Source organism: Epinephelus fuscoguttatus, linkage group LG3, assembly GCF_011397635.1.
Source record: "Epinephelus fuscoguttatus linkage group LG3, E.fuscoguttatus.final_Chr_v1".
In the NCBI taxonomy this organism is placed as follows: domain Eukaryota; kingdom Metazoa; phylum Chordata; class Actinopteri; order Perciformes; family Serranidae; genus Epinephelus; species Epinephelus fuscoguttatus.
In genome coordinates this window covers 4,990,578-5,018,321 of record NC_064754.1, presented here as the reverse complement: position 1 = coordinate 5,018,321, position 27,744 = coordinate 4,990,578, and the positions used below count along the sequence as shown (strand labels likewise).

General features: G+C 40.4%; 1 protein-coding gene across 2 annotated transcripts in view; it reads left to right on the top strand.

Moving 5' to 3' along the window:
• The window catches only part of lcor (ligand dependent nuclear receptor corepressor), a 120,233-nt gene that overhangs the window by 67,897 nt on the left and 24,592 nt on the right, over nt 1-27,744 (top strand). For both annotated transcript variants that reach the window (XM_049570795.1, XM_049570802.1), the window contains exons 2-4: nt 1,151-1,216; nt 14,322-14,401; nt 21,623-21,755. In XM_049570795.1, coding sequence (XP_049426752.1) covers nt 1,151-1,216; nt 14,322-14,401; nt 21,623-21,755 — 279 coding nt within the window. The remainder of the gene's footprint in view (nt 1-1,150; nt 1,217-14,321; nt 14,402-21,622; nt 21,756-27,744) is intronic.

Sequence of the window (27,744 nt, the reverse complement as noted above, 5' to 3'; positions counted from 1 at the left end):
CACTAGTTATCAGGCTGAAACCTCCATTCACACAGCTCCAGCTGCTGGTGGTGCAGGAGCTGAAGTGGCGTTGCTGCTGCCGTGAAGTCGGCCGTGATGATTTTATAACAGAGAAATAAATTTCAAAGCAGGCTGTGGCTTATCAAGCTAGTTTATATCTGCAGTGTTAAGTGTGTGGCCCGACAAGTAGCTACACTTGAACTATGTACACATACGTGCTCCGCTAACCTTTCCATTCCATGCTTAAAATGCACACACACACACACACACACACACACACACACACACACACATCCACGTGTCTTTGTCTCTGTGTCTGCCTCCATTTCCATTTAATGGAGGATGAGGTGGGGGGTGGAGGAGGGGGAGGGGGGGTCAGGTTGAAAATTGCAATATGTATTTATGTTTCTCTGTATGTGGTTGCCAAGCAACAGCAGAACGAGGGTATTTACAGTTAATAAAAAGTGAGTGACATTAGCTTGGTGTATTAGAGGTAAAGCGCTAATTTGCTTTAAGAGCTGAGAAGAAAGACAAGGGTGTGTGTGTGTGTGTGTGTGTGTGTGTGTGCATAGTGACTAATAAATGCTCCCACACCCTGTCTGTATAGGCGCACGAGTGTGTGTGCGTCCATTGTGTGTACATGCATAATAAGCACTCGCCCAGCCTCGTCGTTGGAGATATTTCGGTGTGTTTGTGTTTGTGTGCGCCCAAAAAGCTTCCACACATCCTCCATTGTGTGTTTCTAAAAACAGCTTCCATGCCATTGTCTGAATGCATGCGTGTGTGTGAGTGTGATTTTATTGTATTACTGTTCAGCACTAAAAAACATGTTTATTTAACCCTGTAAATTCACCGCATGATTTAAGATAACAAACTGCTTTGTGCTGTTATTTTAGGTTTTGTTGTTTTTGTTGATGTTTTTTGTTGTGGGAGGCTGTGCATCAGCAAAATATACCTATGGGAAACGCACTTTGTCATTTATGTTCCTACCCTTCAAAAGATAAAAATAACAGCTCAGAAATCCTTTAATATCACACTTTGACAGTGTTGTGCAGTTTTGTTTTACATTGTATTTAAGCTGCTGTCATTTGTTGTTTTGATTGTAAACATGTCAGCTCGTTTAACGTCACGTCTCCTCTTCTTCTCATAGGCTTTGAAAGCATCTTGGAAGGCTTGTTTGGGCCAGGACTAGTCAAAGATATCACCCTTTTCCAAGGTAAACATGCTCCAACACACAAACAGACAAACATGCATGAGCGAAATCAGCTGTATACAAATAGAAAACAACATCAGTCAGAGTGTAAATGCCACATTTATGATACAAAAATCTTTACTTATCATTTCCATATCAAAACAGAATTAGAAAGTGACTTACAGTTAATGAAGCGGTAACGACTGGAGACCAAACAAACAAATCAATAAACAAATTTGTAAAGAGGAGAATAATATTGTGTTGTTTACAAAGACTGAAATAAATTAGACTTTGTTTTTCGCAGGGTTTACATTAATTTAAAGCTTATTGTTCACCCAGTGAGAGAGACAATATGGCCGCTCAGCCAGAATGACAATAAAAAATTTCTCCCTATCTATCTATTGATCTATCTTACATCTTTATCGCCATGCCAACAGGATTGACAATACTGCCAAAACTGATTAGAATACATAACAATATAATGAATTCATGCAACAGCCATGTTTAATGTATGCAGAGCTCAGGCTGGGAAAACCTGACAGATGTCCCTTAACAGAGACGTTCTGATTCTTGATGCTAAATGAGAAAAATGAGAAAACACTGTTTACTAAAGCAGCATTCACAGCCAGAGCGTGACCTGCACAAACTGGTCTCCAGCAGAACCAGTCTGTCTGGTCTGGCATTGTCCTTTTCAACAAAGGTGGCAGCCAGCATTAGCTAACGTTACACCACAGATGTTTCTTAGATTTCGGACTTAAATGCAGAGCTCAGCCTTATTTTACCTATTGACACGGTAAAACTGGAGGCAGCTCAGAGAATCATTAACCCTCTGAAATCACTTTTCTTGTGCTGCCTTCAGGCACCTTTCAGTATTTAAACCTTTGAAAACTGGTGTGATTTATTTCAGAAACATGGGGAAAAGGGATATGAGCAACTTGGTAAGAAATGCCCCATAAATTGTAAAAATAAAATAAAAAAAAATCAGAAAATTATTTTAAAAAATAGGGAAAAAGAAAAAAGCTAGGGATACACTATATTTAAGATTATATAATATTTTAATATTATTAAAATATATGTATTTATTTATTATTATTGTTAGTAGATTTAAAATTCATGTTACAGAATTATTATAATTAAGTAATATATAATTTATTTGTTTGTTTGTTTCTAACTTTATTTCTTTTTTTAAACTAATTTTCTTATTTTTAATTTTTTTCTTTTTACTAATTTCTTACCAGTTCTTTTTTTTTTTTTTTGTGCGTCATTTATTCTTTCGTTGCTCGTTGCCTTCTCTCGTGTTTTTAAAGGAAATCAAGCCAAGCCTTGCTCAGGTTTCAAAGGGTTAAAGAAGTCTCAGACTCATCAGATGATGAGAGGCCAATGAGAAATCCTTTTTGTGGCTTGAAACAGATGAGGAATGAGATGAGCTATTCTTAAATCCTAAATGCTCGATTTGTTTTTGCTCTGGGTCAAGTGTTGGACTGACAGACCTCAGACAGACGTCACCGTCCACAGAACTTTGATGCCAGTGTTACTGAAATAATCTTGTATATACAATAGCATAGAAATAGTTGTTACCTTTGTGTATGTAGGCATTTATCATTAAGGCTCATGTGTAGGAATGCACTGATTTATTGACTCAACATCAGTATCAGCCAATATTCGCCTTGCTGGCTGCCATTCAACAGTAAATAAGACGCCATCTACCGATGGCAGCGGTCGATATTTTTCTGTTGTGTCACATCAATTTAACGCAGACTGAAAAAAAAGGGCTTGAAACTAACTTTGTTCCGTCATCATGGGGACAATAAATAACGTGTTTGGGACGACCAGAGATCTTCCCAGGATGCCATCATGACAAAAGGATCCATTAAACTCAATACTGACACGCTGTTGTTTCCTTGGTAATGTTACATTGGCAGGACGAGAGCTAGTTAACGTTAGCTGGAGGTTGCACTCAGTTACATTATGATGTGTTCAAGTTCTATTGGACAGAGGTAAATTATAACACTATCATGATGTAATCTGGTAATATAGAATAAATGCTGTTTTAAGGAGAAATTTTATATCAAATAGATATCAGAGAGGGAATTATGATAGATTATGTTAAGTTTTTTCACGTGAAAGGTGGTTTCTATTCAAGGTTGTTCCATAAATGTGTATAATTGAATTTGTGCTCATTCAAAGGTAGTGTAATACACGACTGAATGACTTTAAGACAGCTTAGTTATTTTTTTATAGTAAGGATTTCTTTATTTCCCTGGCACAAAAGCAGAATAGATAACAATGAAACATCAGTATCACCCCACAATTCATCCCTACTTATGTACAAGAAATCTGGTGCTCAGGATCCCTGTGTGTGTGTATATGCATGTATACTGTTATTTATTTATGCACAGGTCATTTTACAAATGCACAGCATTTAAAAAGCAGTACAGCTGTATGTATGTTATTTAGGCAGCGCAGAGCCCCAGAGCTCTCTGCAAAGGAAACAAAGTTTAAACTCTATATATTTATAAATACATAAAATATGCTAAACGAGCGGAGCGCACTCTCACCTAAACCCCCAGACCTCTCACTCTCACTATGTCTCTGAGAAACGAGGTCAGCACGGTGTGCTGGAGTCATGTGACCCCTCCCCCACCAACTTAAGGCATTTTTAGAATATTTCTGGCTCGTCTACGTCATTTTCACTCATGCATTACACTTAACACACACACACACACACTCACACACACTGTTTGTCTCTCCAAGCAAAGCAGGCACTTGCTTATTATACAGAGCTGCAGACAGTGAAACGTGTGCATGTGGAGTTTATACACACAAACACTAGATTTCATAAATGTGTAGTGTTAAAGTTAAATTTTCTGCCACTGAAACAAAACATAAGCTGCGTATCAAATTATTTCCCCTCACAGAGCACTGTGAAACCTCTTCTACATCAGTGATTTCCTACATTTCCCAGAATTCCCTGTGGCACTCTGCATATGATGTCATACATCAGTGTGCTTTCCAGTTGGGGGGCCGGCAACTGGAGGCAGGTTCTGAGGCAGCGATTACCACCACTGCACAAATGCCTTTGATTTCAAATCCATCAAATCAGGGGGGGAAAACGGGCTACTTTTGAGTCCTGAAAATAGTACAAAAAGAGGAGAAGTAAAGAAACTGACATTCATCTGAAGTTAGGAGGAGCGAAGTTGAAAAGTGAACAGATCGTATTCATGTATATTCATGTACATTTTATTTATAAGCGCCTTTTAAGACACCAAAGGACACTTTACAAAACCAAAATAAGACAGTGGGTACATAACAAAAGTTAACAAATAGGCATATGTATTTATATATATATATATATATATATATATTTTTTTTTTTATTTCTGTAAAATCCTAACATGTTTTCTTAGTATTACCATGAATGTTTATCACATAGTTCATCTTGTCCAGCATCCTTGTGGCAAACATAAATATCCATCTTTATCAAATGATGAGTCCTGGCCACACACACCTCTTTATCAAATGTGGAGGTGCTGGCATTTAAATATAGTTAGTTAAACAGCCTATGTGTTTGGAAAAAAAAAGACTGTGACATATTAGTGAATGAGTTAAAAACCAAAGTGTTGTCACTGTAGTTCAGGTGTGTCCACACTTTTCTAAACTAAACTTAAAAAGAGAATCATATACATAAGAGACAAATGCAACTTATTTGTCTGTCACAGAAAAAGGATTAAACTTTCCACCGCTCCTGAGAGCAGCAGCCTCTGCAGTTGACTTAACGCTTATTGTCTGCTGTCAGGTAACTGTTCATTTGCTTGTGTACCGTCTAATTATGATAACACATTAGTTATGCCTGCGTCGTTCCTGCTTGCTGTGTGTCTACAAACTGTATGATAGTATGATAGTCCTGCCACTGTTGAGTAAACACAAAAAAGGCAAAGTGATCCTGCGTGATTAACCACTATGTGTGGTGAGCCACTTACAGTTTATTTTAAACAAACTGGGCGTCACGATTGGCCCCCAGGCCGGACTTTGGACACACCTACTGTAGTGCTTTCGGGTCTGTTTCTATCTATTGTTGCAGAAATTAGTTTCTCTCAGTAAGACTGATTTCTACTGTGATTATTAAAGGTGTTAAATAAAGTGTTGAAAGATAATCAAACTCGTAGCCGTTTGAAATGAACTGACTTTCGTCAGCGGTCCACAATAATCAGAAAAAATACAACATAAAGGAGCCAGAAATGTTTGGTTTATTTTGACACTTAATCAGGGGTTCCTAACTGGTGGGTCATGGTCCAAAAGTGGGTCGCAGGTCAGTAAGGTCAGGTAAGTTTGTAAAAAACACATTTCATTTTGAAGTGCAAGAACAGAGCTTTTATTTTGAAGTGCTGTTTCCTACTGTCGAGTGTGACTCACAGCTACTTGACAGATACAATAAATTAGCTTTAATGCAGGTAGGATGCTGAATGTGTTAAACTGTGTGCACCTTCAACAAATGACCAAGGAGAAATCTGGACCCTGCGGCTGGACCAGTTGGGCCCCACACAGACTTTTAATACTCACAGTGGTGAGGTGTGTATACTCACACATGTGCAGAGACATATTTATACTTCCTCTCTCTCAGAGACTTCACCTGTTTTCGAGCATAATTCCAAACAAAGTCAGGACTACTGGAAGTGTATTAGCGATATGATCATGAACAAGCTCAGGTATAAAATTGTGTAGAAACTTGTTTACGCATCCAGAGAAACCAGGTATCTGCAGCAGGACTCTATAAACAGTTTGTTAACCAGGTTTACTTTAATCCCAAATAAGGAAACTACTTTCCTTTTACATGTTGTTTAAGGAACCAGGTCACCTGCTTAATTAAGCACATGTAAACACACTAACTGATGAGCAGGAAGTTAAAGATTCATGTGAGCGATGTCAACATCTTCCTCAAGCTCACAGACTCGCGCACACACACACACAACACAAGAGAAACTGGACTACTGTGAGGGTGGGAGGTCACGTTAGCAGTGGGACTTGAGCTAATTGGCGCCTTCCCAGGGATATTGTAAGTGGCACAACCGCAGGGTTCAAGCACAGCTCACCTTTGACCTTTTCATTACAGTGACAGAACGAGAAAGAGACAGAGTAATAGACTGTCCTTTTATCTGTTGCACATCTCACAGGAACGTGAGAACGAAGTGGACTGTGATTGGAAAAACCACAGATTTGACCTGCTGTATTGTACGGAACACAACATGCATGAACCGCCGTTGGTGCACACACTTAAAGAGATAAAGGGGTTTCACATAGAAAAGTAATATAGTGTATGAGCGAGCAGACCTGGTGTGGTTCCTCATGTCATCTGTAACTACAGCAGGAGTTGTCAGTGTTCTTATCGCTCTGTGTGGAAGTCTTAATTCCTTTAACAACAGCTGAAAATCAGTGGTTTAAAGGGACAGTTCACCCCCCAAACCAAAAATACAAATTGGTCCTGTTACCTGTGGTGCTATCTATTGATCTAGATTGTGTTGATGTCAGTTGCAGAGTGTTGGAGGTGTCAGCTGTAGAGATGTCTGCCTTCTCTCCACTATAATGGAACTAGATGGCACTCAGCTTGTGGTGCTCAAAGCGCAGAAGAAAAAATATATTTAAAAAACTCAGCAGCAATGTCTCTTTGCAGAAATGATGACCTGGTTACTCAAGATAATCCACAGACCTTGTTGTGAGCAGTTTCATGTAGGAGCTATTTTCTTTCTACTGAACTACACCTGCCAACCATATCACTGCGCAGAAGGAAGAGTGCATATTGGCTGAATCCAAATGTCCGGATTTCACCGCACTTGCAGACTCGCCGGCTTTATGGGTGCATTCCCTGGAAGTTCTGGAGTGCTGAGGGCTCCAAATCCACAATTCATCCAGTGAACAAGGGGCCTCAAGCGGACTTTATCCAGACAGTCGCTTGCAGTCTCAGCCCTCGCACACTTTACGTGATGACAGTAAATACACTACGTACAAACTGAAGTCTGCGAGGGCTCAGTCTGCAGGTCCAGAGGGTGCACATTTAGATTCAGCCGTGCTCATAGACCAGAGGCTGAAGCTGGTCAAAGTGCAAGATGTAAACATTAATGGCGTCCCCCTCAGCTGAGCTGTAACGTAAGCTAGCTCGATAATGCTAATGCTAGGTGAGCCAGCAGTAAAAGCACGCCTCCTCCTGCACGGTGATGCGGTTGATGGGTGTAGTTTGGTAGAAAGAAAATAGTTCCTACATGAAACTGCTCACAACAAGGTCTGTGGATCATCTTAAGTAACTGGGTCATGCTTTCTGGAAAGAGACATTGCACACTGTTTTTTAAATGTATTTATTGGCGCTTTGAGCACCACAAGCTGAGTGCCATCTAGTTCTGTTATAGTGGAGAGAAGGCAGACATCTCTACGGACGATATCTCCAACACTCAGCAACTCACATCAGCAAAATCTAGATTGATAAATAGCACTTCAGGAAACAGGACAAACATATATTTTTGGTTTGGGGGTGAACTGTCCCTTTAACTTTTCGTCTGGCTGCAGTGTGAGAGTGAACTCCAGGGTGTGTCAGAACACAGAAACATCACTGATGTGTTCAGAGATGCATTATTCTCAACATTTCTGCTATAGTCAGTGCATGCAGAGTTTGCAGTTTGCAGACTCTTAAAATGCTCTTGATATGCGTCATCCTTATTGCTGTATGATAATTCATTTAAAGATCTGAGACAGATACTTAAAGGCTACGCTGCATTTCTATGGAAGCTCACTGCAAAGAAAAAAAAGAAAAGAAACAGATGTTGTTATATGATTATGAGTTGAGTATCTTGTAATTCTAATAATAAGATCTTTATCATCTTTATTCACTTCCGCACATCACTTTCTGACAATAATGTAACTGACAAAAGGACCGCAGACTTGATGTTCACTGTGATGGATAACAAACAAGTCTTATATTGTGCAGAAATGAATGGGAACCAATAGCCATCGATACAGTCCATTTACATTTTTAAATCTGGCAGTTTAGTTTGCAAAACATTTAGTGGTGATGTTGAGTATACATGTAAATCTGCTACACTCTGTCCTCTGCAAATGACTTTCATATTTCACCAAACACAGTTTATCTGACAGTTTTAGTCCCACATGTTCTGTCAGCTCATAAATTAGGATTGTATTTTTGTTTTGTTTTTTTGCGAAGTGTTCTTATTCTTTTTGTTACTGTCTTCCCTCTTCTGGGTGAAGCGCCAAGGAGTCTGCGTAGAATCATATTAATGGCAGCGTTTATTGCATTTTGGCAGGAAATTCAGGACACTTTTAAGACAGGAAAGTAACTTCAGTCCAGCGAGAACAAACATAGATCTGGTTAGAAGCATTTCATCTTTTGAACAGGCTCCTGCAGTTGTAAAATTTAGTCATATCTGTGGATGGTTCTTGAGATTATGCTGTATATGTGAGTGAAACACAGACTTTGTTTATCCCATCCCGTAACAGAAAGATGGGGTTTAAATTCCTTAATTAGAGCAGGCTTCCGGGCGACAGTGATCCTGTGTGAGCAGGGTTGCTGTTGTGTTCAGATATTCAACAAAGTCCGTCCAAAACTGCTCGACTCTGGATGTAGATTTCACCATGTTGTGATCGGCTTCTTCTTCTGTTACGCATTTAATGCTTTTGACTTCCGGGTCAAAGCCTGGGTAGGGAACTGTGGAGCATGCATCGGCCAGTTTGGGTCCAAATGATGGTGATTCAACTCCCAGTTGCATTATCTGGGTGTGTTAGTCCAATGTTGAGAAATTCACTTTAGTATGATTCCAGTTGGACATGTTGACATGTGTTTTAAAAATCTGGTTTTAGTCAGACTGACAGAATGAATCGATTTTCTCTAATGTCATGTAAACGTACTGACATTGAAGATAGGAGGTCCTGAGGGCTGCTCCATTATGGCAAAAATAATAATCATTTTTATTTTGGTCAACACTGAGACCATGATTATTTAACACAATTACTTATTCACTTTGGAAATATCGTACATTTATTAAGCTTTTTAACAGTGTATTTCCTTCAACTTTTAATAAAATTCAGCTGAAAACATTAATGAAAAGATGTAAAAAGAAAAGAGAGATAAATAAATAAAATAAGTCACTAGTCTCTTTAAAAAATAAGAGTCTGAAAAGTTTCTAAATCCACTGGGAAAGTCACTAAGTTGGAAACACTGAGCTCACAGCTGTAGAGGAAAGGGATGCGCTGGATTTGTAACACAAGGCAAAACAAGAGCGTCATTGTCAAACAGAATGTGGCACATTAATGGTTTTATCTCGATTATCTCATAATCGCTGGAAACCAAATTCGTAATTGAAACTAAAATTCAATTAATGGCCCAGCCCTCGGTTCTGATGTGACGTGTACTGTATGTTCTCAGTATATTGTCACCATATTGATTTTGCTCTTGTGTTTCTGTGTTCTGGCTCTCTGTGGAGCTGACTCTGCCTTCTCTTTCCTCCTGCTGTCTGTGACACACTCCTCCCTTCCTTCCCTCCTCAGTACTGTACATCTCTCTCTGTCTCTCTATATGTCTCCATCACTCTGCAGTTCCAGACTGAACTGAGGGTTTTTAAAGGAAGCATAGTGCCATGGCAACAGCTCAGCTGTAACCAAGTCGACAGCAGCCTCCTCTGTCTCTTAGTTCTGAAGGTGCTATATTGGTAAAATACATTCACATTTGGAAGGATGAAGACTCACACATGTATATAACCTGACACAATGCTGAGCTGAGATGCTTCTCAGTGAACCTCAACTGACAGTTGGCATCATCTGAATCAATCCTGAGCCCACAAGCACAGGATTAATATTGATAGAAGCAACCATTGATGAGTAAGAATTGCTGAGGCTGTGATTATTTATATATACAGTGTAAAATTTATGGCTGCTACTAATGATTATTTTCATTATCAATCAATCTGCAAACAACTGTGTGGTTTATTGCAACTCAGTATCACTCTCAAGTCGTCTGGGCAGTGACCAAAAAAGCCATCCTTGGCCAGTCGCTGTTTAAGTTTCACAGCAATTGGCAGCATCGGGGGACACACGTTAGGACAAGAGCAAAAGTTAAGGCAACGAAAGTCCAACCAGTGTGGGTGGGAGGGGTGGCGTATGGTTTTAACGAACACTGACTTTGACGCGGGAGAGCTGTGATCGCTCACTTCTAAAGCCAAACCCTGTTCTTTTTTCCTAAACCACGTGCGTTAGTAGTTGGAGTGAAAAAGATTTCAATTTGAGTTGTTGTACTGACGTAGTGTGTTTATTTTGAAAGAGACTGAATGTAGACGTTAAATTTCCAGTGAAAACAGAAATGTATTTTGAAAGAAGACAATGCATGTAACAGGCAGAACTTGACATGGTGTCCCAGAACATCAACAACCAACACACCCAGGATACCTTGCACATCCTATCTGGACATAGAAGGTCCATGAACATACGTTGATATGTGACGTGGTCGGAGTGAGAATGTGTTGCCTATTAAACGTGAGAGAATAGTGACAAGTAGGGGTGGGCGATACATCGAATACACTGGATGTATCGTGGCTTGTTCCACGTGGGACGTACAAAATGACTATGACACAAACAGCGAGTATTAACAGTCATGTCCGCATGAGATTCGCTTTAGCCTTTCGGTTCTCTCACCCTCACAGACATGATCCATCACACACTCCTCCGCCTATCCTAATAACTTTCTCCTGAGCTTTGTATCTTTTTCTTGCTTACACTGAATAAATCATCACGTTTAACCACGCCGCGCTAACTGTTTAACACTAACGATAGTGTTAGCAGGTCAGGCGTGTGTTTTTGTACCTGTAGGGCTCCAGACCACATTTTGTGACCATGGAGCACCAGTGCGACTTGCAAAAAAGATTCATATATGAACTCAGGACTCGACAGCGTGAGCGTTTCACTTGCATTTGCGACTAAAAATAGGTGTGTGCGAACTGTAAAAAATATTTAGGGGCACGTGTGCGCATGAAAAAAACAGCCGAAGCAGCCTATGTTTTTGTCAATAAAAAAAATATGATAATCTAACCGCAAATGTTGGAGGAACTCCAGCCGCCTTCCCTCTTCCCTCTTCCCCGTGTGACAAGGTTATGGGCGGTTTTCCAAGCCACTATTGGCACAATGAATATAAGTCCCACTGTCAGCAGCGTGGAAATAAGTCAAAGTGTGGAGGAGACGGATCCGGTTAAGCGGAAGCCTGGGGAAGCCTGCTTCGTTCTCCCCGCAGTTAGGGACCGTTCTCCACGGCCAGGCTGTCGGCCGGGTGGAAATAAGTCAAAGTGTGGCGGAGACGAGGGACCGGGAAAAGCAGTGGACCTCCGGGGAAGCCTGCTCCGTTCTCCCCGCAGTTAGGGATCATTCGCCACGGTACCGCTGCTGGGCAGGGTGGAAATAAGTCCTGCAGAGCTTCAGAAGACCTGGAGAATGTTTTAGGACAGTAATAACATTCATATTGCAAAGATAATATATATAAGATAATAACATTAAAGACAAAATTAAATTCAAAACTTGATGATTTTACCTTTCTGTACATTTTGTATACAAATTCATTAAATAATTTTGCTTGTAAATGTCTATTTGCATCATGTTTGTTATGAAAAAACACATTATTTGATCAATTTACATTGTGCCCCTAAAGTTCTTTGTGCGCTCCTTACTTTTTCAACTTAGGAGCACATGTGCTCCTTGGGAAAAAAGTTAGTGTCAAGCCCTGGAACTGGAGGCAAATTTGCGAATCCTAGAATGTTGACTTGACAGAGAGACACAGGAACGTTGTCGGAAAAGAGAGGAGGATGTTTTCAGTTTCATGATGCGCAGCAGCTGAACTACCAGGAGACAGCAGCAAATTTCTTCATCCCACTGAATGTTTAACAGAACGCAGGCTTGGAAAGGGGTAATTAGTTGTTTGCAAATAGGGCTTTAGGGCATGAATACTCCACAAACAGATAGTCATATTTACATGTACTCACACACACACACACACACACACACACACACACGGAGGCATTCATGCAGTGTTTGTGGTCTTTAGGCAACAATCTAGTCAATATTGAATTGAGGTCATCTGTCAGTCACTGGTTTGGTTGGTTTTTACTCGGCACACTTGACATATGAAGTTATTCATCACTGTAATCAATCATTGGCTGTAATTAAAAGTGAATCATTCCAATGCTCTCGTTGTTTTTGGCCCCTCAGCTGTCGCTCTCTGCAGATTTGACTGGATGTTGAATGAAAACAGATGGTGTGTTGGGATTCCTTCGTTGATTCATCTGCACCTCGTTTACAGCTGTTTTTTTTTTTTTTAATATTCAACCTGTAGCTGGATATTTAAAGGGGAACACTGCTTAAATTAAGAATTTGAACATGTTATTATGTTATGGCTGAGATCAGGCGGCAGCAGCAGGAGGTGGAGACAAAAAGCAGCGGTCAAGTCCGACAGTTTCCAGCAGCCTTGAGTCTGTACAGGAAGTCACAGAAACACTCGCATCCTAACATGTTATCAGACCCATATTTCAGTTTGTTCGCAGTCTCCAACTGTTTTAATTATGACAGAGTAGCCTATTAAAGATGGTTTACAGGCGATGTGTAATTTCTGCTCATGGTTCAACTTCTGTTTTACACGAATTCTCATGTAAATCAACATCATATCAGTTTCTATGATGTGACTACCAAACATCACCATCAGCCAGACAATGTGTATTGTGCTAACAGAATAAACATTCAAATCAAATAAAATTATAATCCCTCCAATTCAACAAAAATAAAAAAATTTATATAAAATGTTATATTGTTAATTTAACATATAAACCAATCAGCTGTTAGATCAGATGAGAGCCAGGCGTTTCCCATCAGGCCCCGGGTGTTGCAGTTAGCAGGGAGCAACTGCAGCACCTGGCTCTAAACACTGCGGCCGCCTCGACCTTGTGAGAATAGCATTGTCCATCTTTGCATGACGTCAGAACAAGTTGATGAAGTCGGAGGAGAATGTAACCAACATGCATCGTGTGACAGTCAGCAGTGATCAATGCTGTGTGGGCCTTGCTCATGGCGAATGAGCCTAATAAATGACACTTTGATTTAATGGACCCACAGGAGGGTTTTTTGTGTTGTTGTGTTTTTAGATTATGCTAAATTAGTTCCTCCAGGATTTTGCGCCCTTTTTTTTGCTCTGATTTTAGGCATTGTTTTTTTGTTAGTTTTTTTCAAATTGCGGGAGCAATTGCAAATTGTTGTCGGTTTTCCACGTGTTACAGACATTTTTCGGGTGTGTTTTGCAGTATAAAATTGTTGGTTTACCACCACAGAACAGATACATACAGAACATCAGGGAATTGCCTTGCATGGTCCTCAGTCGTCATTTTTCTTGGCATGATTGGTGAAACTATGATGATTGGTCAAATATGCTAACAAGTTGTGGTGATTGGACAAAATTGCAGGTTGCGCTGAATTCACAGAGATTGGTTGAATTTGTTATTGCTGAGACTGTGACATTGCAACTTCCTGCTGGGGATGCCAAATGAGCTTTATTCTGTTGCAGTGTTCTCAGTTCTGAAACAGAAAATGTACCCATACGCTCAGAACATTCCCCTGGCTGCTCTAAGCGTCATCTAGAACATCTTTCACCACTCAGTGTCTATGGAGCTGCTCCAAAATTGAGTTTTAGCACTCTAGTTTTTTGATTTGGGGGAGCTGTTCATGTTTACTAATATTTTTGGACTGCCTCAGACCAAAGGAATAACATGTATGCATTTTAAAAAGTGGGCTTGGTTCCCAGTCAAAAAAACCCTCAAAGTATGAGCCTAAATCTACAGGACCCAACCAGGACAAAAAGGTTTTCTTTTGCTGCTTTTTTTTTTCTTTTAGTTCAGAGCTCACATTAAGCTTAATAACAGGACTCTACATACGGCAGTGTGCAGCTGCAAAACAAAACCACAACTCAACAATTTGCTGATGTCTATTTGGGCCTTCAAAGTCCAATGACTGACTGTGTGCATCGAGCTGGGAGATGCTGAGGGTTTATGGGAGTTGGAGTTTCTCATGATTTAACCCGTTGCTCTCTGTCTCCCTCTCTCATCCAGACTGCGAGCCTGAGGAAGTGTCAGACTGGTCCTTCGATGAAAACTGTCTCTTCTGCTGCTTAAGACGTGAGAGAGTCAAGGTAGGGGACGCCACATTTTGTCTCCATGTTGTGTTTTACATACCGTGACAACAGAACAGAACAGATTATTGTTCATCGGGGTGGAAATTTGTCTTCAGCTCACCAGACACGAACGACAACGTTGTATAAAGCAATCAAACAGTCAGTAAAACAAACATTACAAAACACTTAACACATTAAATCAGCTCATCTGTCGGTGGTTTAAAACTCATCAGTCACTTTGCTGAGTTAAGGATACTGATGGCACTTGGGATGAAGGACTTCTGAAATAGAGAGGAAGGCAGCTATCTGCTTGTCCTTTCTGTAAAGAGTTTGGTCAACGGCTTTGGTGGCCTGCCAACTATTTTACCTGCCATTGTCACAATCCTAGAGAGTTTATTCCAACTGACACCGAGGCCTGTGAGCATCTCTTGAAAATATACTCAGTTAATCTCTAACTTGCTGATGCAACACAACATTTGAAGGGCCTCAGTGTGGGCCGCGTAGGCAGCTTCACCTGATGAGTCTGTTTTCTGTTAAAGACCAACTAAGGCCATCGTCAGCATATTTACTGTACCATAATGGTAGCAGAAAAAAAACTAGAGATACAAGTGTATGTCAACCTCAATATTATAAGACAAATTGAAAGTTGCTGCTCGGCAGATTTTGTTTAACCTTTGGACAGAGACCCAGGCTTGTAGTTCCCCTCTGCTTCAAGTCTTCATGCTAAGCTAAGCTAAGCAAAGCTAAGCCAGTTGACTCCTGGCTGTAGTTTCTCATCTTCCCATCGCACTGTCAACATAAATAAGCATATTTATCAAAATGTCAAAAGATTTATTTATTGAAAATGTCAGTTTTACGTAACCTAATCAGCATCAGCATCCGTTATGCCACTTTATTATTTTTAGTCTTATTAATTGTTGGGTTTAAAATGTGAAGTCAGAGCTTTTATTTAAGGCTTACAACATTTTAATTATCAGTATCTATAATTAATTAAAAGTGCCTTGAATAAAAGATAAAGAGAATATGTACGTACCAAATACAATGAAACTGAAAGCCACCGTCAGTGCTTTCACTACCATTGTATGTGTATTAGATTAAGAGGGGGAGGTGGGGATGAGTGTGTTTCAGTCTAGTGTTGCACACATTCTCCAAAAGATGGCTAAATTAAATGTGAATCAATGTGCGTTTCCGTGACATTTTTTTAAGGTGTACATTCTGCGGAATTGAGACAAATTCTGCTTCCTGTCTGATGTGGCACTTAAGTTACTTTTGTGAAGTAATTTCTTTCCTTTGTCCGCATGTTTAGCGTGTTTTTGTCTGCCGCCATTTTTGAGCGTTCTGTTGAAAGCTCCACATCTTTGTCTCTGCTCCTCCTCCTCCTGCGTACTTGTTATTTGTGTTGTTCAACCATCATGGTCTTGACCCCAATTTAGCCTATGAAAGGAACACGACATAATGATTTGGAGGTGTGTGTGTGTGTGTGTGTGTGTGTGTGTGGAAGGAGGAGGATGGTGACATGGGTGTAAATTAGTGAGACTCCCACAGCAGCAGAGAAGCCGGTGCCTCCGCTCAGAGTTTCTCATAGGCTAAAAAAAAGTGATCAGAGCAGGATAATGCAGACACACAGTCGCTGTGGTACCTGCGTCTGCATCTCCTGCTGTAGACAAAGTGTTCATGGGATGCACCATTATAAGCCTCCCCAGAGAACAAAAAGAGCACGCAGGGGTGTGGGGGGTAACCGAAACATCCCATTTGATTCCAGACGTGGGCCCGTGTGGCACGTCAGCCCCCTCTGTCATCACCATACTGGGTGTTAATAACACCACAGGGTGCATGCGGATAAAGACACAAATTAATTAATCAAAAAACTGAGAAAACACAATCGTTAGGTGGGAAGCAGAGATGAAAGATAAATCAGTCACGGGGCTCTGCTAATGAACTTTTTGATCATATCAAATGCTGTTGGATGATTTTCAATGAAGATAGTTGATGGAACACACTGATTCAGTTTTAGTTTGCAGGAATTTGCTTGTTTGATTATAACTTCAGCAGTGTAATGGACTCTAACGCCCCTTTCTCCTTGGACAAAAACCCGCTAACATCTGGCTTTTTAATGTGATGGGAAAGGTTACAATCGGCATTCACACCTGGGTCATATGACCCTGCAGTAGTCACGGGTATTTATCTGCTCCTGCTGTGATCTGGCATGAATGGAAACACAACACCCGGGTTGATGCGCAAATTTTATCTCCCCAAGCTGGCGAGATACAATGACACACCGCCACAAACTACAATCGTTTTCTGTCCAAGCAGCACTCAAACATAGATCATAATTAGTTTGCACCAAGTTTGAACAAGCAACTAAATAAGTAAGAGATAAATAAACAAAAGCAACCACCATAAAGTTTTCACTGGCCTCCTGTTTTCAGTCCAGTCCGAAACGTTGAACGTGACACACCAAAAAAAAAAAAGACAAAAAACCCCCCACACACAAGGCAGAAAGGCAGAATCGTGTGCACAGCTCTGGTGTTCTTGCAATGGGAAAGGAGTCCTCGCCTATTTTAGGGGGTTTCCCATGTTTAAAAAAACAGTGTGCATGCACTAATATTGGGTGGGACAGGGGTATAAACATCTGTGCTGCTTTAGTTTGGAATTTGTTAACAGAATAATCCCAACACAAAGTCCACGTACTAGCTTGTTCTGGAGCTTTTGACCGAATCACAGTCTTCACTCAGTTTCAATCTTTCCACTACCCAGAGTACTTTCCAGGGACTTTTTTGTCCATGTCTTCATCTCCTTTATTTTTGGGATGTGACTGAACAAGTGAATGAGGGAGGGAAGGAAGTTAGGAGGGGGGCGTCCTTCCCTCAGCCGTTGCTTGTTTTTCAACTTGACCCCAGTTCGACCTCAGAGGTCGGCCATCTGTCTCCTAAAAACATCCTTGCTTCATCACCAACCCCCTCCGTCAGCCCCCATCTGTCTCTCTCTGCTTATGCTAATAAAGCACAACAACACATTCATGTTGCGATCACACTCACCTACATCGTGGAGTATTTATAGGAAATGTACACTGGCACAACAAAGTTCCTGCGTGTAAATACAGTAATTACAGATGGGAGTTAAATGCAAAAAAAAAAAAAAAAAATCAAAATCAATCAACAGCGCCAAATCAATTAAACAAAGCCTAGCAGGGATAACAGGAGATCTTTTCAGCAGTACTGTGTGAGTGGTCAATAAGTACGTTAACCACTCATAGTGTGCAAATAATACTAAGACAAATAATAAGACAAAATTTGCATCAGCCTTAATTGTATTCCTCTTCTCACTCAATACAATCTTTTATTCATCTGTTAGGGCTTGAAAGCTCCCTCTGCCTCACTGTTATTACCCTCTGCTTGTTTGTGAAATGCCAGAGGAGCTTCAGTGGGCGGAAACCATTGATTCATTGATCTGAAGCCGTGCAAACTGCCAGCAGATAGAGAGAGAGCTGAGGGGGTTAAAATAAAGACAGGGTGGAATAGTGAAAGCCTTAAAAACACACTCTCATCTCAGTTTGTTGCTTTGTCTCTTGCCCATTGACGCAAACATCCACACATACCCGTAAATTCCCTGTTTAGTGCTGTAAAGATAATACTCATTACAACTGACAACCACAGCACGCGCCAACAGTGGTGTTAATCCTTTCTCGGATTCAAAGGCTGAATTCACATTTCCTCTCAGCGGCTGTTTCTTTCATTATAATCTCTCATTGCCTGAGCGGTGTCTCGTCAGGCTCCAGACCTTGGATATCCTGAGGAAGCTGTTTGATTGGCTGTCAGTGTGAAAAGGTCCACCTCCAACAATGGCACCTCAGTAGAGAAGTGAGCTGTCCTGCCAACACTTGTCCCTGTGATGTCATTCTATTGGTTATTGACTAGGGCTGAGCCGAATACTCAAATGCAACGAGTATCCGGTTCAGGTAATGTACTTTTTACGAGTATGAGTATCATACAAGTAAGATGTGTCATGATCTGTTCTTGTAATAAAAGGAAAATCCTCATTTTGTTAACTTTATTTAATCTATTACTCTTATGATTAAAATATCTGGAGCTCAATTCTGTGGCTTTTCTGCAAATACTCTTCTCATATGATCAATCCATATACATTTCAGGCTTAAAATAACAACTTCTGATTCGACCCAACCCACTTTAATTTTAAACTCCACCCACGTCTTGTATAAACTCCGCCCATTTTGAGTACAGATACAGATAATTTAGTTGGTTGAACAGATACAGACACAGATACAGATTGTAGTGTGCTCGCTCATCCGTATTATTGACACTTTCAGGTGTTTCTCAAAACATTCCTCATGTTTTTCATCAAAGTTCCCCCTCCCAAAATATCACGTCACAGAGTTAGGATTAGAGACCATGCCAGTAATTGAAAACACAAAATTTCTAGTGGATTACCAGGTACACTGATGGGGATTCTCATACACTTCATGAAAACATTCAGTCCCACCTAAAATAAAAAATAAATACAACAGATTGCGCCAGGAATGAGTTCTAAAACCATACCATACCAATTTATTTATACAGCACGTTTAAAACAACAGAGCTGAGACCAAAGTGCTTTACAAATAAAAGAAAAAACAGGTAACAACGCACAATCACAACTCATAAATAAGAAACATACACAGCGTCACATGAAGAACACCAATCACTCAGGCTGTGCTTGAAAAAGCCAAAGAATAAAAATGTGTCTTGAGGCGTGAGCTTCAGCCTGGATTTAGGGACAGCTAGGAGAAGCTGATCGGAGGACCTGAGGGACCTTGGAGGGACGTAGGGTTCCAGCAGGTCGGAGAGGTAGATGGGTGCCAAGCCGTTTCAAGGCACTTGAAAGTAAACAGCAGAGTTTTGAAATCAATCCTGCAGCGCACAGGAAGCCAATGGAGGGAGGCAAGTACAGGACTAATGTGCTCTTGCTTATGTGTACCAGTTAGCAGACGAGCAGCGGCGTTCTGGACTAAAAATTACTTTGCATTTTAGCACTCCAGGTTCCCTTGTTTCAAAGTCAATGGGTTTTTTGAATTGGTTTTTGGTTAGATGCCTGAAGTAGAGTCTGTGGTTAAAACAAGCTGAAAAGACGTTTTGTTCTACGACATAAAATATGTCAGTACATACCCCGCTCTTGAATTTTGAAGCTTTTATGTTTCTTAAAAAAAGTGGCTGTGAACAAGTGGCTAAATGAAACTACGGAGTGTCCAAAAGTGGTGTAGTTCGTTTATAGCCCAACATTAGCTTTTTACTTGTAATCTTTTCATCTAGGCTTCAAAAATCATAATAGTGGTGTTCCTTTATGAAGATTATCATGCTGGACAAAATGTGTAAGTATCATTAATGTCTGAGAGCTTATTTTCTGCAGAGATCCAAAATCCAATGGAAAAAATTCTATTGGCTTTTTGGTGAGGGAACCGCATAGCCCTACAGAAAAACGTCACCCCTGGGGCACTCTATTAAAACATCTTGAGTTGGCAGTGCCATTAATAATTGTCAGTGTCTCTTCAGTTTAATCGCTAATATGATCAGAAAATCAGCACAAAACTAGACTCACAAGTCAGTCTTTAGACACTTTGCTTAACTACAGACTGATGACTTTCTCCCTGATTTTGTGTTTAGATGGGCGGATACAATTTCAGAGTTTAAAAAACTCCCTACGTTGCAGAACCAATAGTAAATCTGCAGGGCGGTCCTTCAGGGGCTCGCTGAACTCTTGTGCTCGTAAACATAGTCCGACTGTGTGAAAAGTTTTAAACAAAGTCGCTGTAAGTCCTTCATTTCCACAATCCTGTGGACTGAGCACACGTTTGATAAAACAGAGTTAAATCTCTCGGCATCCATTTTCAAGCTCTCTGTGTGTTTGTTTCCTTGCGGACGAGAAAAAGGGGAGCACACATTTCCGGGAGGGCGTGTCCTTTTCAAAAATGCAAGAGGCGTTGCTTTGTTGCCGGCCGTTTTCTCCGGTGTGTTAAACACACTTTGGAAAGGAGTGTCCCCAGACTATCAGAAGGCGGAGATCTCTGATTGTCTGGTGGAGAGACTAGCACAAAACACACTGTTAAATTATACAAATTCATGTGAAAACTAAAACACAACAACTGCTAATCAATCAACTGATTAGTCAATTAAAAAACAGGTTAACAGCCATCTTAATTACCATTATTTATTGTTGAGTGTCCTCTGGTTTTGCACTGTAGGGCAGAAAAAACGACATCTGAGGATTTCACCTTGATTTCACCACAATTAGGTAGTAATCAAATAATATATAATTGATATGTTACTCAGCAACAATAATATTAATCAATGTGAGTTGCAGCCCTACAATTATGAGTGTGGATATATTAAAAAACAACAATTAAACATTAAGAAGCAGTGAAACCTCGTTGTAATTCCCACCAGGATAAATACATCAGGGTGCAGTGCAGCAGCACGACCACAACACCCCCATTTTCTAAACTGGAATTAACTAATGACTACGTGCACTAACAGACTTCAGGCAGGGGTGTCAAACATACAGTTTCAGAGGCTTTTCCACCCCGACCAGAGCACAGTTCTCTGATATAACAATGAATACTTTCTGTGACCATGTTTCAAAATATTGAACATTGTGTAAAATATTGTCAATCAACAGCTTCAGTTCAAAAGAATCCGAATCAGGAAATTTGTGGATAAATGCACGTGTCAAGGCAGTGAGAAGTCGACTGAAAATCTGAGACATACTGTTAAAATTGTGTTTATTTTTCTTAAGATATTTCAGTCTGCTCATTTATTTTGTAAAAGGATGAACGTCTACAGATTGTACTTGTGATTCTTTACACACAAAAAAATGGAAAATATTGGAGCTGATGGTGCATATAGGTTATTGTGCGATGGTTTTAGTGGACCGGCCCACCTGAGATCAAATTAGGCTGTGCGTGGCCCATGAACTAAAATAAGCTTGACACCCCTTATCTACATATTTAAGGCCAAATGGTGGGGATATCTGCATATACCTGCAGCTCCAACGCTTCTTCTGTTGGCTCACAGAGCTCAGCAGAATCATGGACATCTACAGCTGGATGTGGTCATCAATTGTAACAATCAAAGTGAATAATCAAGTGGTGGAGAATTATGTGATGTGATGATAGTGTGTGATGATATATTGTTTTTGACAGAACAGGATTTTACTCACTTATTTGTCTGTGTGTGTTTGTCTGTGCAGGAGCACAGTGTAGAGAAGGGTGGAGGCAGCCAGGTGCTGTCGGAGTGTGAAGACTTCAAACAGGAGCAGTCTCGGATCAGCCGGCTGGAGAGACAGGCCCAAGACTTCCTCAATGCTGTGTTCCACAGAAAAGGTAACACACACACACACACACACACACACACACACACACACACCTCATCAGTCACTCCATTACTAATTTTCACTTCCCTCTGGTCATGCATATCTGGAATATCTTAGAATTTCCAGAGGTGTATTTGAGTCAAGTCAGAACATTTGGTTAGATCTTGGGGGAAATCAGCAAATATGAGGGAATTTCATAAAAATGATTCCTAAATGGGAATTTTTTTGCATTCAATTATTGTATTTAATTATTTTCCATCCCAACTTTTTTTTTTTGTTTGAGAAAAATTTTCAGGACCAAAAATGCCCTGTGTGTGTTTGTGTGTGCAGGTGAAAACTAATGGAGACATCATGGTACTCATCACAGATGAAATCCTCCTTGATATTGCCATTTGTTGCAGTAGACTTAAAAAATGTTTAATCTCCTCACAGGGTTCCTGCAGATCCTTAAAAGTCTCAAAAGGCATGTATTTCATTAATCTAAAAGTAAGGCCTTAATTGGTATTGAAATGTCTTGAATCAATCCATCAGAAGACATGGGAAGTAGGACTTTGGGGGCAAAGGGCTGCAGGCTGGAATTGAGCCAACGGCTGCTGTGAGACGGACATTGCCTTTGTGTATGGGATGCCTGCTCTATCCACTAAGCCACTGGGCACCCCAAAATTATTCAGAATCCTAGGGAATGGATGTAGGTTCATGGTTTTTTAAATTTTCATTCCAAGTGGCATTACAAAAGTCTTAAATCTAACTTGTGATAAGCTGTAGGAACCATGTCCTAACCATGCTCAGTGAAACCAACAACATAAAATGTCCACATCATTAATAATTTGTAGTTGAGTAGATCTCATGTACATCTAGCCTTTTAATGCGTCCAAACTTTGGACAGTTCTGGCCTGCAAAAGAATCAGATGTACTTAGGGATATCTAAAATTTAAAAATTTCTCAAGTAATAATAATACACAGTAATAGCACAGGGCTTTGGGTTGTGTTTTTGCTTTACCTTCATTTAGGTGTGTACAACTGTGCATCACGCACAAGTTGAGGGCCTCAGTAATTTTAGTCAGGGAGAGTACAACCCTTTGTTGGAAAAAGATGTGGGAAATCATGTCTCATCTTCATAAATATGACAATTTGTGCAGTTTGGATAAAAAGGAGACCGGGGATCGATTCCTGTGGGACACCACATGTAACTTTTTCAATGTTTTACAATTGGAACAAAGACATTTCTGCCCTCCAGGAAGACCCTAAATCGGTTAAGATCTGGGCCAGAGAGGCCGACCCACTTTTCCGACCTGTACTAACAGTGCCATCATTACTACGAGGGGCCATGAGGGAAACACGGTAGAGAGCTGAAGACGAGTGTTAAATTTGGGAGGGTGGAGACTTTCAAAATGGGGGAAGTGATATCACCGTTGAGTTTTGCTGCATTAGTTTACTGCACACCAATCCCTAGGAGAAACAGGACCACAGTACCAGACACAACAAAAATACATGAACACAACTAACACTATTAAAGAGTGGCCACAAAGTGCTAATCAGAGCCGAGCTGAGCCTTAATCAGTATTTAAAAACATGTCACAGAGCGTATAGGCTGACGAGGGACCAAAATGAGACCAGGGGAGATGTCAGGTTCACTGAAGAACTAACTATAATTAGTCACATGAGGATTGCAGCCTTTATGTCTCGAGCCAAATATAAAACTGCACCTTAGTTGCTGCAAAATTACAGTCACCTTGAGCAATGTTGGGCTGATTATCCTTAAGGCCATTTAGGAGACATTTCTGTGATTTTTGTGTTTTTGTTTTAGAGGTGTTGATTCTACTTGATGAAAACTGTGCGGGAAGTAGTTTGTGTTGCTGTCTGAATTTACTGCATAATACAGTTTCTGTTATTTAGCCTGCCCTCATTGGTAGAAACAGTGGACAAAATAATGGAAACCTCTGTCAGTATAATGCAGTTAAATTCAAAATAAATAGTCCTGGTTTCACATTTCAAAGTGAAGGATGACTATGAGTGTTACTTGAACTTTTATTATGCTGCTTGTACTTACATGCACTGTCAGCTTTGGCTCAGGTCTCAAATCAGCACCCATTCAAAGTCAGAATATTTGCTGAGTCGCCGTAATAATCCCCTCCGAACTGGGAGTGTATCATGTTCTGTACTGAGCCAGGCAGCTATTTTGTGACAGAGAAGAAATGAGCCTGGTAGACGGAAGCTTGTGTTGTGTTTTTTCCGGGAGGGAGGGAGGGAGGAAGCAGATGTCTGTCCAATCAATGCCTGGCCCTAATCAATCTGGCTTCACTCGCACAGGCAACGCTGCCTGTGGAGCTGCCATATATAGACCCATAAACAGTCACACAGGCATGATGGGACACAAACAAAAATGCACACTCGCGCTGTAAAACAAGTGCACATTTATTATCAAGAAGAAAAACTGCTCAGTAACTCATCATGCAATGTAACTGATCTGCCTGTTTTTTAACAGTATGATAACATCCACCCAACAATAATCATGTCTTTTTTGTGAACAAGTAATGTTAATTCTTAAAGGGATAGGCGTCCACCACATACATCACTGGATCTTACAAACCAGGCATCACTGACAGTTGTGTTAGCATTTTTTTGTTGTAATTGTGCTGTTGTCTGACAACCAAAACATGAAGACATAAAACTGACAACTATACCGTATGGGGAATGTCCCAGTCTGATCTCAACGATCAGGATCGGGGCTAATCAAGGCATTTTTTTAATTGATCAGGATCGGCTATATTGAGCCCGAGCTGGTTCTTTGTTATGTGTCAGCTGTCACACAGATGCTTTTATTGGTGACGGTTTCACGCACAGCTACGCAGAGTGCAGATGTCCGTTACTCTCCAACTCTCCGTTCCTATCTTCTGGACTCTGCCTGCCACAAAACACCACTTGCCATTAATGACAGCAAAAAAGCAGTACAGGTACGATGCAGGTGTTATAAGTTTCTAACTACGTTCCTCCTTCCAGCTCAGTTGGAGGGTCTCTTGTGTTTTACCGTCTTCTGTGCCACATGGTAATTCGCTGCAGGTGGAGGAGAGACAGATGCCGATCCGACACACTAGTGACGCCACTGCAAGTGCAACAAAATCCCCACAAGCAAAAAGCCAATTAGAGTACTTTATTAATATAACACGTACAAAAAAATGTACTGATGACAAAAATAAACACTCAGTGGAATACAGTTCATTCAGGTAACAAATGCTGCACTGAAGCAACAAAAACTGGAGAGTTGTTCACTTTCTCAAAGGGATGGAGAAATTCCCTCAAGTAAGCTACAAGGCCAAAAATATTACAGAGGTTTGTTATTTCATACCAGCAACGATGCTTTTGATTTCTTAATGCATTACAGAGCCATTAAATCGTCAAGCATTTACACTGGATGGATATAAACAGCTTAAAGATACTTGAAGTGTGCAGTGTGCAGCTGTATATCTAGGACAATAAAACATTGGGACTTGGTACTGGTGGATACCCAACATTAATGACTCAGATTGAGATCAGGGCAAAAAGAACTTGATCGGGACATTACTAATACGGTGTAATCAGCTTTATTAGCTCTCAAAAACAGATCACTCAAAGCAAATAGTAGAAAGTAGGGTTTTTTTTGCTGAAATGCATCACACCCATGATTGTTAATATCGCCCTAATGTCTTGTACAAGTTTTTTTTTTTACTTATTTAACTTCAGATTTTGACTGACATGCATGAAATGTACTAATTTAAATTCCCTTGAAAAACCTGGCAAAATAATTCTGCCTTGCTCGGGGTAAACAGTACATACCTTCTCAGACAGCTTCCTCTCTCTGGGTGGACGGCAGCATTCCTGACCTACTCAAGGAAGTGTTTCTGGAAAAAAGTGCAGCCGCTACATCACTCTGCTTTGTTGTAGCGAGGCGAGACCTCTTGTGTACCTTTGCACAACCCTGCAGTGTTGCACAACAGCCATTTCCTAGCAAGCACAGCGCTCACACTTACTGCACGCTGGGGTTTCCCCCCGGAGATTTCCAAAGGTGGCAGTGTGAAACCCGCACCTGTTAAAATGGAGCTGTGTAATTAGGGCACATTTCCAGCAAACTAAACCGCTTCCTGGGTTTTATTAGCATTTACAGCCCGTTTGATTGTGGTAGAGCGGGCAAAAGGCCACACAGTGTATCAACATACAAACTGGGGGAACTTAGTGAATCTGTTAAGTGCTTAAACTTGTTGGGTGTTTGACACAACACAACACAACAGCAGTATACACTTTAAGCTCTTTTACTGCAGTGTCAACCAGATCATTTCAGTGATAGGGATTACACAGTGCGATGTTTAGGTGGAAGTCAAATAACATTAACAAGGGATTAGGCGATCTATTACAAAGAACAAATGGCAGCAACACCTACGTACAGGTCTGTGGCTCAGCTGTACCGCAGCTTGTGGTTGATATAAAGACACAGGTCAGTGATAGAAAAGTACACCAGAGAAATAAAAAGCCAAACACAAGAATAATAAAACAGCTTCGGTTGCCCTCATATTCCCTTGAACTGGAGGTTTTTCAGCTGGATTTTGTTGATCAATACACAGTTTTAAGTTTCCTACTTCTTTTATCACCATGCCATTGCAGCAGTTGAACATAAAACTAGTTTCATCCTCCCAAGAAGTACAGTAGATTGTTATTCGGTAATATTGTGACATGCTCTTAAATACTCTTAAAACACATTCTTGTAGGTGTCATGTTTTTATTGAATATCGATTAAAGGAGCTCATGCAGGAGGTTGTTTTCTTCCTCCTCAGTTTTCAGAGGAGCTCACTGTCGTCTTAATAACATCTCATGGAACAGACGAGCTTTGACTCAATTTGTTTTCTTACTGTTTGACTCCAGTTTTTCTATTCATGTCTAACATTACCAGCGTTGATTGTCATGGCAGGTTTAATCATCTGCAAAACACTTTGTAATTTTGTTTGGATAACATTGTTTATTCTTACATGGCTTAATATGATGCTCAGAAATGCAAAATCAGAGCAACTGTGCAACACATACTGATATCATAACTGTAGGCTTGTAACTTGTGTAGAATAATTGTTTTAAAGTTTGAACAGTAGCGATTTTAATGATAATGGCTATAACTTTAAAAAACAAAGTCTAAGTCTGGGAATAAACTAGTGTATTAAACAGAACACAAGCCAAAAACGATTTAAAAAAAATAGACAATTAAAATGTTTCAAAGCTGACACTGTCAGCCTGAGCCCTTCGTTAGGAGGTAACCTTTAGTCTTGAGCGCACACTCGGCAGAGCCTCGGGCTGTTGGCCTTCACGAATCAAAGTTCAAATAAGTAAATATAATAGACAATCAGTGGTTTTACAGTGTTGTTCACACATTTACTTCATTTCTCCTTCAGTTGGAGCAAACAATGTGATGAAACAGCAATCAAGCTATGAAAATCCCACAACTGGTACAAACGAGGAAAACGGTGATAATTTGAAGTAGCTGAAAATAACTTGAAGAAGCATGCTGGGAAAGCAGATGTGCGAGACAAGTACCTGGTGTACACTGATATTATGGTGCCTTAACCTTGCTCAATAGGGAGGATTAAGTGCTGTATGGAATATATGTGATTTTTGGATTATTTCAGCACAGCCTCAGGATTAGATTTTTGGGCTAATGTATTGTTTGGAGGATTTAGGGTTTGACTCAGTGGCATGCATGAAAGTGTCCAAATAAAATTGCTGCTGGTTGTAAAGAGATAAGTGCAGTTGACTTATCTGGGACAACGACAGATTAATGCATTAATAACAAATGATTGTCGTTGTCGTTGCGGTTTTTCTCAATGTGCATTAACCAATGAGATCAATGAACAGTGTTTGATGTGGGTTTGTTTTGTCACAGCAGGGGATAATAAAAAGCTTGGCTTTGACATCTGTATTTTGTCAAAGACTCTAAGCGGTCTCCTGGTATTTGTTGCACTCATACGGTGTTTTTCATAGTG